At 40.4% G+C, this 12876-nt stretch overlaps 1 protein-coding gene across 2 annotated transcripts in view; it reads left to right on the top strand.

Moving 5' to 3' along the window:
- The window catches only part of Uso1 (USO1 vesicle transport factor), a 60133-nt gene that overhangs the window by 24023 nt on the left and 23234 nt on the right, over nucleotides 1-12876 (top strand). For both annotated transcript variants that reach the window (XM_051198270.1, XM_051198269.1), the window contains exons 5-10: nucleotides 963-1063; nucleotides 1421-1523; nucleotides 1664-1719; nucleotides 4314-4434; nucleotides 7057-7235; nucleotides 10866-11006. In XM_051198270.1, coding sequence (XP_051054227.1) covers nucleotides 963-1063; nucleotides 1421-1523; nucleotides 1664-1719; nucleotides 4314-4434; nucleotides 7057-7235; nucleotides 10866-11006 — 701 coding nt within the window. The remainder of the gene's footprint in view (nucleotides 1-962; nucleotides 1064-1420; nucleotides 1524-1663; nucleotides 1720-4313; nucleotides 4435-7056; nucleotides 7236-10865; nucleotides 11007-12876) is intronic.

The following is a 12876-nucleotide window of genomic DNA, read 5'->3' as shown; positions in this document are numbered from 1 at the left end:
CTGGAACTTCACAGGCCTCCATTGTCTGCCTTTCTTCCAGCGTTTGTATCTTTCAAGATCCCACAAGAATGAATGGCTTGTTAAGGGTTGGATGACTTTTCCAACCCAAAGTTCCAAAGTCCTCAGTGGTCCTCTAACAAAACCAGTTCAAGGCATAAAAGCCATGGTTAGGTTTATTACCACACTCCACTCCTAGTACTTATCTTTGTTCTAGTTTCATTCAGTTGCTTTGACAAACTCAAGGTCATCACCCTTCCTCAGCCTCATGAGTGGTGGGATTACAGGCATGCACTACCTCTCAGGTCCATAAAATTTAATCATTATTTTACTAAATATTGTATAGAAATTCAATGTTAAATTCTGCTTTTGTTGCCACATACTGTTCTGGGTTCTATATGAAGACAGTACTGGATGATCTGAAGATGATTGGTTTCATTTTATAATTAAATTACATTAACAAGTAAAAATCAGCCATGAACACTATTTTGAGATATGTTGATTTAGAGATATAATTTATTTAAAATAAAATTTGCTCATAGAAGATGTATAGTCTTATAAGTTTAGACAAAAGAAGTCAGTAGTGTTTGGGATGTGGCACTGTGGTTAAGTGCTTGCCTGCTGTAAACAAAACCCTAGGTCCAGACCCCAGAACTGAAAGGGGAAAAAAGAAAGAAAGAAAGAAAGAAAACACTACTACATTCAAAGTCTTTCTGTCACCCTAATCAATTTCCTTCCCTTATCCTAATAAAAATCTAACCTGATGTCTTCGAGGAAATATGAAATCGAACTGACCTTGAAAGTACGTTCACAAATACAGTTTTCACTCTTAATTTATTACTGATACTAGCCATACTGTTGAATTGTTTACATTCAGAAAAATGATCATTTCTGTTTAACTCTTCAGTGAAAGAATTCTTTAACATAGTGTCATGTTGAAATACTTTGTGATTTGAATGTTACAGAAGAAAATTCTGCAAGACAGACTGAGGATTTGGGAAGCCAGTTCACAGAAATTTTCATCAAGCAGCCAGAAAATGTCACTCTCCTGTTGTCTTTGTTGGAGGTAAATAGGGAGTCTTGACATTCTGTTGGGTTAATAAGCTGCTTTTGATGCCTTTGTGGTTACTGAGGAAGTAATATGTACATAATGGAGTATGTTATATCATGCTTTTTGAATGCATGTGAGAGATCCACATGCATGCTATAGGAAACATGTAATCTATTAAAATAATAATGTATCTTATTTCTAGTTTTGCAGAGTATTTTATCATTAACATTTTAGTTAATTTAGTCAGTTAACATTAACTCTTATTCCTTTTTATTTCTTAAAATTTATTTTTAAAGTTCACTGAAATCCTATTTTTCACTTGCAGTTTCTCATTGCACTGTTAGTTGAGAATAATGACATTCTTCCTTGCAGGAGTTTGATTTCCATGTCCGGTGGCCTGGCGTGAGACTCCTGACTTCCCTCTTAAAACAATTAGGCCCTCCAGTCCAGCAGATCATCTTAGTCAGCCCCATGGGTACGTGACTTCCCCTGTGTAATCTAGAGGAGAAAATAAGGACTACTTCCTAGAAGTGACTCAAGTCATCTAATTGTCATCTAAGTCACTGTTTGCATTTTTAGTCTGCCTGTATTTTTCCTCACTGTTGTGTGTTGTAGGTGTTTCAAGACTTATGGACTTACTGGCAGATTCCAGAGAAATTATACGTAATGATGTAAGTTCAATTTGGGGGTGAGGGGAATCCCACATGGTGCTTATTTTCTCTGTTTGCAAATGAGATCTTGTTTTTTTTTTTTTTTTTAACCCTTATATTATTATAAGTTAAGAAAAGTTAGTTTTGGAAAATTGGGGTGATGGCCAATCATTTAGACCTTTTAAAGTTATATTGTGTTTTGGTCTTCTGCTTGTGGAGTAGAGTTAGAAAACCATTTTCTATTCAAATTTACTACTCCCATATGTTCAAGCTTTCTTCCATGCTCTTCTGAAATGCTGACATAGAATTCCACCTCAGAAATTGTCTTCTGAGACATTAAATGGTTCTAAGTTTACAAAATGACAGGGTTTCTCTGTATTGCTTTAGAGCCTGTCCTGGAACTCGCTCTGTAGACCAGACTGGCCTCAAACTCACAGAGATACGCCTGCCTCTGCCTCCCAAGTGCTGGGATTAAAGGTGTTCGCCGCTACCACACAGCTTATATGTCTTATATATAGCAATTTATATTTTATTATAAATAGATATATTTTTTTAACTTAACATTTCAGATTTTGTTGTAGTGAGGCTAATGATGGTTCAACAGTAAAGAATAGGATTCAGGTTTGGTTCCTAGCACCAGATGGCAGCTCGTATCCATCTGTAACCCAGTTCCAGGGCACTCAGCACCTCTGCAGACACCACTCATGTACACGGTATACATGCAAAGAGTCAGACAAGCACTCACACATAAAATTAAAACATAAACTTTGTAGGATGTGGCAAAGCAGTATAATAGATAGTAAATTGCTGTAATAATGTAACTTACAAGAAATATTCAATATTTACATAGTTTTACAGTTTGTTGTTTGTCTTGACACAGAATCTCACTCTGTAGTTCAACTTGGGCTTAAAATTTGAGCTTCCCTCCTGCAGACATATACCTGCTTTACTTTTTTTTTTTTAGAAGCGTCTTATTTAAATGAATATCCATCTACTGGGAATAATTTGGGATGCTTTTCCATAACTAAAATGTAACTATAGGGGCTAGAGATGTGGCTCAGCTATTAAGTGTATTTGCTAATGTTACAGAAGACCAGGGTTTGGTTCCCAGTCCCCACATCAATAGGCTTATCATAGCTATAACTCTGGTTCCAATGAATCAGTGCTGTCTCTGGCCTCCACAGGCCTTTGTACAGTATGTATACAGACAAGCAGGCACACACATACAGTCACATAAACAGATTTTTAATCTAAATAAAATACAACTATATCTTAAACTGAAGGGTTTTTTCAGCACCCAGTTTAAATAAGAGGCTGTTGAACCATCAAATGAAGAAATTCTCTTTCCCTAAGTCTTTGTTCATGTGATCAGAATTTGTTTTCATTTTCAGATATAAAATTGCTTTTGAACAGATGCCCACCTTGATTCTTTAATTCCTTCTTAGAACATATATTCATTGTACAAAATAAAACTATTACATTTTAAGCAGCTTTGATCTTGGACTGCTGTGAAGAGACACCATGACCGTAGCAACTCTTATAAAGGGAAACATTTCATTGGTCTGCCTTACAGTTTCAGAGGTTTAGTCCATTATCTTCATGGTGGCCTGCAGGCAGACATGGGGCTGAAGAAGGAGTTGAGAGTCCTACATCTTGATCCGTAGGCAGCATAAGCTGCTGTGCCATTGGGTGTAGCTTTAGCATATATAAGACCTCAAAGCCTGCCCCCACAGTGACACACTTCCTCCAAGTCCACATCTACTGCAGCAGAAGCACACCTCCTCATAGTACCATCCCTATGGGGCCATTTTCTTTCAAACCACCACAAATCTGCCCTACACAGTGCCCTCTGTGACCCCACCCCATCATGGTTTAAATCTATTTTCCTCTGACTTTTGGCCTTTTTCTAACTCCTGGCTTTGGTTTTTATTTGAGGCAAATAGGATGATTGTCTCTGTTGCCTTTTGTTAATTTTATGACTAGAGATTAAGTTTTATTTTTGTTGTAACATCTAACATCTTTGTTTTATGTTATACCTGTATTTTCTTGGTGTCAGTTGACCTATTTAGCAAAAGAAGAAAATAATCTACTAATAATGCTATTTGTGAGGCATGGATTTTCATTTCTTTTTTTGTTGTTGTGGTTGTTATTATTATTGATTTAAAAATCACATTGTGAGAATTTGGAGTCAGGCATTGGCAATAAGGATTCCTGAACTCTGTAGAAGTTCTGTTAGAATGTAGTGGAATTTGATAATTTGTATTACTATGATTTTAAGGAGCCTAAGTCTGAGAGTGATCACTCTCAGCTTAATGGAAACTGCATGGTGATGGATGAATATGAAGTAATTGTGTTTTTATCATATACAGTAAAAAGAACCTGTTAGGTATGAACTCTTACCAAGGCTCTGTCCCTCTGTGATCTTGACATTCAGAAAAGCAAATTGCTGAACTGTCTTTGCCCTCTGTCCTTATGTATATATAGAGAATTATAGCGAGATATTCACTTTGAACTTGTAAACTCCTGTTTATTACAGGCTTCTGTGATTTTAAAGTAATTTCTAGGTGTCCAGTAAAGTTCATACTCAACTGAATGCCATCTTTATTCTCCGTAAGGGTGTCTTACTGCTACAGGCATTAACAAGGAGCAATGGGGCAATCCAGAAAATTGTAGCTTTTGAAAATGCTTTTGAGAGGCTACTGGACATCATTACAGAGGAGGGGAACAGTGACGGAGGTAAGAGTGAGACTGTTTGAAGACTGCTTTGTGTTTGCTCACTGTCGGGGTAGTCACCATGGTTTTACAGCAGTACATAGGCTTGATTACACGGTGGCAGCTTTTGCCAGGGTGTGGGCCTTGAAAAGTCAGTAACACAAGAGTCCTGAGCACATTACCTCTTGAATAGGAGAAGTGAAGAAGGTCTGTGCCTATCTATGCTAGGTAGGCAGGAAGACAGGATCTGTCTGCATTGTGAGAGCCCCGTGTGAAAACACAGATGAGCACTTTCAAATCTTTTGGGGTGTCAGAGTTTATTGATTAACAAACAACTCCCAGGGCATTGCAGTTTCAGAAGCAGCAACTGGGAGGGAGATACTCCCACTTTGCCAACACCAGTTCTTTTATTGACATCTTAATTACTAGGACTAATTCCCAGATCACACATTATAAAACACTCAGTAAGTATATATAAGCTGTGGACTACATAGAGCTAAGGGGCTACAGCTGGGTTAAGAGGCCTTAGAAGTCAGGAACACTGGTAGAACATGGAGACCGTATGAATATGATAATGAACTGAACTGAGCTTCTGAAACACTGGACGAGTTGCAGCTGCTGGTGTTGACTTAGAGTACAACTACAGTGTCAGGGTTGAGCTGCAGGAGCAAGGTGAAGGGATAGCTCTAGAGGTTCAAAAGGGCAGCTGAATGGACAGCATTTATACACCAGAACAAGCAAATAACAGTTACTGGAGACTATCAACAACAGGGACCAAGTAGACTTGAAGCCCCTGGGACAGTTGGAAGTTCTCTGTCTGTTCATCCTTGAGGCACATAATGGATGGTCAGATGACAAATGAGTGAGAGTATCACTGTCTAAGTATTAAGTATCCCCTCTTTTAAGGGGAGGGGGGAGTCAAACCCTTTCCTTGGTTTGATGTGTCTGATGAGTTCTCTAAAAATGGTTTGTGTGTGGTACAGTGGGTGGTGGAGGAGGAGGGGCTGCACCTGTGTGTGGAGGTTAGAGGACAACTCTGTGGAATAGTTCTCTTGCACCTTTAGGTAGGATCCAGGGATAAAACCCAGGCTCCAGGCTTGCAGTGCAGGACTTGTACCCACTGAGTCATCCATCACATTGGCACCTTATAATCAAATTCTTGTACTTTGTTTTCCTGAAATGATCTTAATATGCCAATGTGCCCCAGATATCCTAGTTCACCCTAGTAAATGTATGGGGGGCCCTTCCTACTCCCAGGAACATGTCTGTGCTCATGGGAGGAGCTAGAAATAGGGTGTTGTCCACCTGTCTTCCTGGGTACAGAGTGGCCTCAAAATGGAGTCAAAGGCTGCTTTAAATGAAGTCTCTCTGGGCAAGGCACGGCACTGTTCTTTATAGAATGGAGGAACTTAAGGCAGGGGCAAGCTTGATCTCAGACATTTCTAAACCATCAGTATCTTACTCCTTAGCTCAAGCTGCCCTTCAATATGATAATTTGCCTTGGCCTCCAGGTGCTGGGATTATTAATTGTGTCCTGAAGACAAAGTAAATCTCTAAAAAGGGAGAAAGGCATTTGGTTGAAGACTTGAAAGTCTCAGGGAAGCCATAAAACAGCAAAATTGAACATTCTAGAACCAAACTTGTTTTCCTTTGAGTTTAAATATTTTAATTGAGCCAGGCATGGTGATGTGGGCATATAACCATTATAGATATTGTGGTAAAACAGAGCAGCAGACTCTTAGGTACAGTACCTAAAGCATGATCCTTAAGAGAAAAAAACAAACAAAGAAACAAAAAACCCAAACTGATGAATGGGACTTTATTAAAATTGAAAAATAGGCCAGGCATTGGTGGCACACACTTTTAATTCCAGCACTCGGGAGGCAGAGGCAGGCGGATCTCTGAATTCGAAGCCAGCCTGGTCTACAGAGCAAGCTTCAGGACAGGCTCCAAAGCAATACGGAGAGTGAGTGCTTTGTACAGTCCATACTTCACAGAGGAAGCAGGAACCTTGGTTGTTCTAGCACTTGGTAGAGGTCATGGGTGGGTTTTCACTGAGATAATAACAGAAGCTGTAGTGTGGATGCACATGATAGAGGTATTTGTAAGCAGAGTAGGAGAAGATGAAACAGTGGAGTGAAAATAGCCTGAGTGGCCAGATTGAAAAAGGGGTAGGGATAAGTGTCAGATGGGTCTCAGAGATCACAAAGATGTGAAGGAGTTTGCCAATAAATATTTAATACTGTGCCATTTTGTACGTATCTGAAGTCTTGTTTCTTGTCTCTGCCTGAATTCGGAAGTACATAGGACATTGACAAACTCCTGTATTTGTGAATTATAATGTAGTAGAAAGAACAAGCCTCTAGAAGGCAGTATATGAGAAGGCTGTGTATAGCTGTCTAACCTAGTCTCTGGGTCTTGACCATCAGTACTGAGAACTTGATATTAAGGGTGTGTGTGAATGTGAAAGCTGGCTTTCTATAGTGGGTTAAGAAAGAGCACACAGATAGGCAGGAGGAAGGCAGAGATCAAAACAGGCTGCCTCCTGTGCCATACTGGCCATGGAGATGCACACTTTAGAACATTGGGCTAACTTCTTCCAGATGTCATCAGACTGAATGCTGCCATTTTATGTTTCCCCCCCAGGCATAGTAGTGGAAGATTGTTTGATCTTGCTTCAAAACTTGTTAAAAAACAACAATTCCAATCAAAACTTTTTTAAGGAAGGCTCATATATTCAACGTATGAAGCCTTGGTTTGAAGTTGGAGATGAAAATTCTGGTTGGTCAGCACAGAAAGTGACCAATCTCCATTTAATGCTACAGGTATGTGGTCCTTAGACATCACTGTGATAGAATTTTATCAGGGATCTTTTCAGTGAAAAGAAAATTGCTTCCATTTGCTAAACTCAGGGTTTCAGTTGCTTTTGGGGGAGAGGTAAACCTTTTTTTTTTTTTTTAATCTTATTGTACATACCAATCCCAGTACCCTTTCAGTTCTATCCTCCCATTCCCCTATCATCTCCCTACCCCACCCCATCCACTCCTCAGAGAGGGTGAGGCCTCCCATGGGGGCTCATCAAAGTCTGTCTCATCATTTGGGGCAGGACCAAGGCCCTCCTCACTGTATTGAAGCTAAGAGAGTATCCCTCCATAGGAAATGGACTCCAAAAAGCCAGTTCATGCACTAGGGATAAATACTGGTTCCACTGCCAGAGGCTTCATAGATTGCTGAAGACCCCTAACTTGACACCCATGTTCAGGGGACCTGGTTCATGCTGTTTCCCCAGCTCTTAGATGGGGTCCATGAGCTCCCACTTGCCCAAGTCAGCTCTTTCTGTGGGTTTTCCCAGCATGGTCTTGACCCCTTTGCTCACATTATCGCTCCTCCCTCTCTCCAACTGGACTCCAGGAATTCAGCTCAGTGCTTAGCTGTGGATCTCTGTATCTGCTTCCATCAGGTACTGGATAAAGGCTCTAGGATGGCAATTAAGGTAGTCCTCAATCTCATTATAGGGGAGGGGCTGTTAGGGTACCCTCTCCACTAGTACTTAGATTCTTAGTTGGGGTCATCCTTTTGGATTCCTGGGAATTTCCTCAATGCTAGGTTTCTTGTTAACCCCATAATGGTCTCTCTCCTTGCTCTCCCTCTCTGTCCTTCCCCCAACCCAACCTTCCTGGTCCCTCATGTTCTCCTCTTCCTCCCTTTTTCCCCTCCCCACTTTCCTACTACCCTCCTCCCTGCCCCAACACTCCCAATTACTCAAGATCTTGTCTATTCCCGCCTTAAACTTTTTCTAATGATTAAAAAAAAATAGTATATAGTAATGTGCTACACAAGAGCATTTTCATTAATTTTTCTTTAGTAGTGTAGTGTGCTTGATTGAGCATGTTGTTAACATCTTGTGTTGGGAAGTCAGAGGACAGCTTGAGGGAGACCCTCTTTTTCTACCATGTGATTCCCATGTAGGGTAATTTTGTTTACTCAGGTTATCAGGAGCCTTTCCCACTTGCAATTATAAAGACTATTGCCATAAAAGTATATATTACATACTGATCACATGCTTGTCCTATACTCCCCTACACACTCTCTCTCCCTCTCCCCTTCTCCTTCTCCCCTGTTGTCATTCCCCTTAGTTCTATAGATAGTATAAACAATTATAAAAACAAAAAATGCATGCTGATGTTTGTCTTTTCTGTAACTGCCCTATTCATTTAATTTGATTATCTCTAGTTGTATTCACTTTCCTACAAACAACAGCTCCACTTTCCCTGGAGCTGGAGTTACAGGGAATTGTGAGTCACCAGATTTGGGGGCTGAGAACCAAACTTGTATCCTCTGTTCCTAACCACTGAATTATCTCTTGGTTCCCATAGCATCATACTTTATGGCTGGAAAAAAAATGTGTTTTGTATATATACTACATTTCTATCCATTCCTCTGCTGCTGACACTCATGTTGGTCCTGTACTTAGCAGTTGTGAATGGTGCTGCCATGAGCACTGATGTGCAAGGGTCTCTGTGATAGATCGACTCGAGTCCTGTGGTCCTGGAGCCCTGTAGCTGTGTCATGTCTTAGAGAACCATGTAAAGAATCTTTTTGAGAGGGCTGGAGAGATAGCTCAGTGGTTAAATCATTTGCTGCTCTTCCAGAGGACCCAGACTTGGTTCCAGCATTTATATTGGGAAGTACATTTTGCTTATAATTCCATTTTCAAGGAATCTGATGCCCTCTTCTGACCTCTTCACACACCAGCACACACATGGCCTGTTCATATAGATCCCTCCCTCCCCACATAATAAAAATTTAAAAATAGGATTTGGGGATTTAGCTCAGAGGTTGAGTACTTGCCTAGCAAGCACAAGGCTCTGGGTTGGGTTCTCAGCACCAATAAGAAGTTTTTTAAAAAAAATAAATAAAGTTAGCTCTTTTGAAGAACATTTTATCTTATCACCCTCTCTCTCTCTCTGGATCTCAGTTCTCTTCCTTCCAGTTTACTTAACACCAAAAAGAAAAAAAAAAAAAGAACATTTTACAATTATTTTTAAGAAAGGTCAAAGCGTGGTGGTGCACACCTTTAATTCCAGCACTTGCAAGGCAGAGGCAGGCGATCTCTGTGTGGTCTATAGAGTGAGTTCTAGGATAGTCAGTGTCACACAGGGAAACCATATCTCAAAAAACAGAACAAGACAAAACAGGTGGATAAACTTGCCTTGTCTCCCTCACTGAAATGTCCCTTTCACATGCTTGGTAAAGACCATGAACTCCAAGGCAAAGGAACTGAAATTCTGTCATCATAGCATTTTCTCTGCCTCAGAGATGGAATAATTGAGTTCATGACTTTGCAGCACAGTTGGTCTTTTTAGAGCACGGACAGTCAGTCAGTCATTCAGTCAGTCAGTCTGTCTGTCTTTGTCCCTCCTTCCCTCCCTCCCTCCCCCCCATTCCCACACCTCCTCACTATGTGACCCTGGCCTGTCTCCTCACTGACCCTGGCCTGTCTCCTGAGTGCTGAGATTTAAGGTGTGCCACCACACCTAGCATAACATCACTTTCAAACTTTTTTAAAAAATTAATTCACTTCTCTCTGCCATTTCCCAAAAGTCCTCTTTATCCGGGAAGCAGCATCTGTGATAGCCCTATCTATAGTAATGCTAGGGTTTTAGTTGATTACTTTGGAATATCTCCTAGAAAGTCATAGATGACTTTATCTGGCACTTTTGTTAACTAAATTTTTTCATAAATATTATGTTAGGTATAGACAGTTTTTGCCTATAAAACATATGACTAGTTTGTAAAAATATAAGCTATTGTTTAGTTATTTCAAAGATGTAATTAGGCCTAAATAGTTGTTTGTCTCTGAAACGTGGTGTTCAGATTGAGAGTAATCACAGAATTGTCGGAGTTTAATTAATGAGGGCCCTCGCCTCTGCGTGGTCCTCTGTCGGGGTCCAGTTGTTAGCTTCAGCCTCTCTATTGCCAATATTAAGGGAATTCACTGTAACTCAGGCTGGGCTGCTTTCAGACCACTCTGTAATTAGACAGTTCCCTCTTTCTCTGACAGAAGCATGCCATCCTGTACCTCAATTCAGTTTTGTATCAAATATGTCTTATTCTGTAAATACTATGTTTGTTATTTGAGTAGAGAAATGACTGAGGTACATGCTATTCTGTGAGAGTTCAGATCACCCATGAGGGACATTAAGCAAATAGCAAAGTATAATATGTACTAACCCTGTTGCCGTAAGAGAAAGGGGCAGTGCTTAGCTCTGGTGAACACAGAGAATGCTCCAGCTGATGGTTTTGTTCACATGGTTCCCCTGTGTCTCATCTAAGTAGGCTATTCTGGACTCTTGGTCCTTCTGTCTCCACCTCCAGATGCTTGGATTGCAGATGTGCACCACCATGCCTTGCTGCTGCAAATCTTTAAACAACTAATTTTATCTCTTTCACAGCTTGTCCGAGTACTGGTGTCTCCCACCAACCCTCCTGGTGCCACCAGCAGCTGCCAGAAGGCCATGTTCCAATGTGGATTATTACAGCAACTTTGTACCATCCTGATGGCTACGGGAATTCCTGCTGATATCCTGACTGAGGTCAGTGATGGCAGACAGAGGCCACTCTGTACAAGCTGAAGGTCCTAGGAATTAGACATTAATTTAAGGAAAAATTGCATTCGCTAACCATTTCTATGGTAGCTTCCTCACTTACTACATGATAATGGCAGTGTTAGTTCCAAAAGGCATATTCTGTTCTTCAGGTTCCATAATATCCAATGTTAAGCTTAGCTGATTGTTGTAGTTAGGGTTTCTATTGCTATGAAGGGACACCATGACCATAGCAACTCTTTTTTCTCCTTTGAAACAGGGTTTCTTTGTGTAATTGTCCTGGTTGTCCTAGAACTCATTCTGTAGACCAGGCAGGCCTGAAACTCAGAGATCCACCTCTTCTGCCTCCCAAGTGCTGGCATTAAATGTGTGTACCACCACCACTGGTCACATAGCAACTCTTATAAAGGAAAGCATAATTGGGGCTGGCTTACAGTTTCAGAGGCTCAGTCCATTATCACCATGGTGAGACATGGTGGTATACAGGCAGAAATGGGGCTGGAAAAGGAACTCAAGAGTTCTACATCTTGAATTTCAGGCAGAAGAAGCAACTGTGTCACTGGCTTGGTTTGAGCATATATGAGACCTCAAAGCCCATTCCACAAAGACACACTACCTTCAACAAGGCTATACCTCTTAATAGTGCTACACCTCATAGGCTAAACATCAAACACATGAGTCTGTGGGGGCTATACCTATTCAAACCACCACAGTGATTATCTGGAAAAGTTTTTCATTAATTTTATTGAGCATATTTAATAGCAATATATAAATGTTTTTTGAAATGATAATGTAATTATATCATTTCCCCCTTCCTTTTCCTCACTCCAAACATTGCTTCTCTAAAGTGACATCTGACAGCTCGGTGACTTCAGTAAGTAACCCTCAGTGGCCCAGGCAGCTGTGTCAGTGTTCTTAAAAGTGGACACGGATTTACACCTCTTGCTTTGCATAATTCTGTGGCATTTTCTGGATCGAGAGTAGCAAACGTTCCTCAGGTTATTTCAAACCACATACAGGAGGAGCTTATAGTTTTATTTTTAGTTATGAGCCTAGTCTTTAATGGCGGAGTGTATAGTTTTAATGTTAAGAACAAAAATATTAGCCAGGCAGTGGTGGTGCATGCCTTTGATCTCAGCACTCAGAAGGCAGAAGCAAGTGGATCTCTGGTCTACAAATGAAGTTGCAGGACAGCTAGGGTTACACAGAGAAACCTTATCTCAAAAAAAAAAAAAAAAAAAAAAAAAAAAAAAAAGAACGAAATTGTTTAGTCTCCTTCAACAGGCTAACTCAAAGAATAGTAAACATTTTTGCCTTGATTTATGGCATTGTCTGTTTCTTACCTATAAGAATAAAGACGTTAGTTCACAGAATATAGATACTTTGTTTCAGTTACTTTTGTTGGGCTGACAAGATGGCAGTAAAGATGTTTACTGCCACACCTGTGGAGGTGAATTGGTTCCCAGGGACCCATGGAGGAAGGAGAGACCCAATTCCCAAAGGTTGTCCTGTGACCTCCATATGTGCATCGTGGCACATGCAAACATGCATACACAAATGAATAAATGAAATAGAACTTTTAATTGTATTTGTTAGTTAATATATACACATGAAAGGTACAAATAATCTTTGATCTCATTTCTCTCCAATTTAAGTTGGTCTTGTCCTCACCCTAACCCAATCATACTCTTACTTTGCTTCTTCCTGTCATGGCAGGATTATTTTATGTATGTTTAAATTTGTAGGACTTATGTAGAGCTATAACATTTGTGAGGCAGGGTACCACTCTCGCCCAGGCTGGCCTTGAACTCCATCCAGACAGTGCTCCTGCCTCAGCTTCCTCAGTGCTGATATCACA

Source organism: Phodopus roborovskii, unplaced genomic scaffold, assembly GCF_943737965.1.
Source record: "Phodopus roborovskii unplaced genomic scaffold, PHOROB, whole genome shotgun sequence".
Classification (NCBI taxonomy): domain Eukaryota; kingdom Metazoa; phylum Chordata; class Mammalia; order Rodentia; family Cricetidae; genus Phodopus; species Phodopus roborovskii.
Note: the sequence above shows the minus strand (reverse complement) of the source record. Positions and strands in the feature narration are given on the sequence as shown.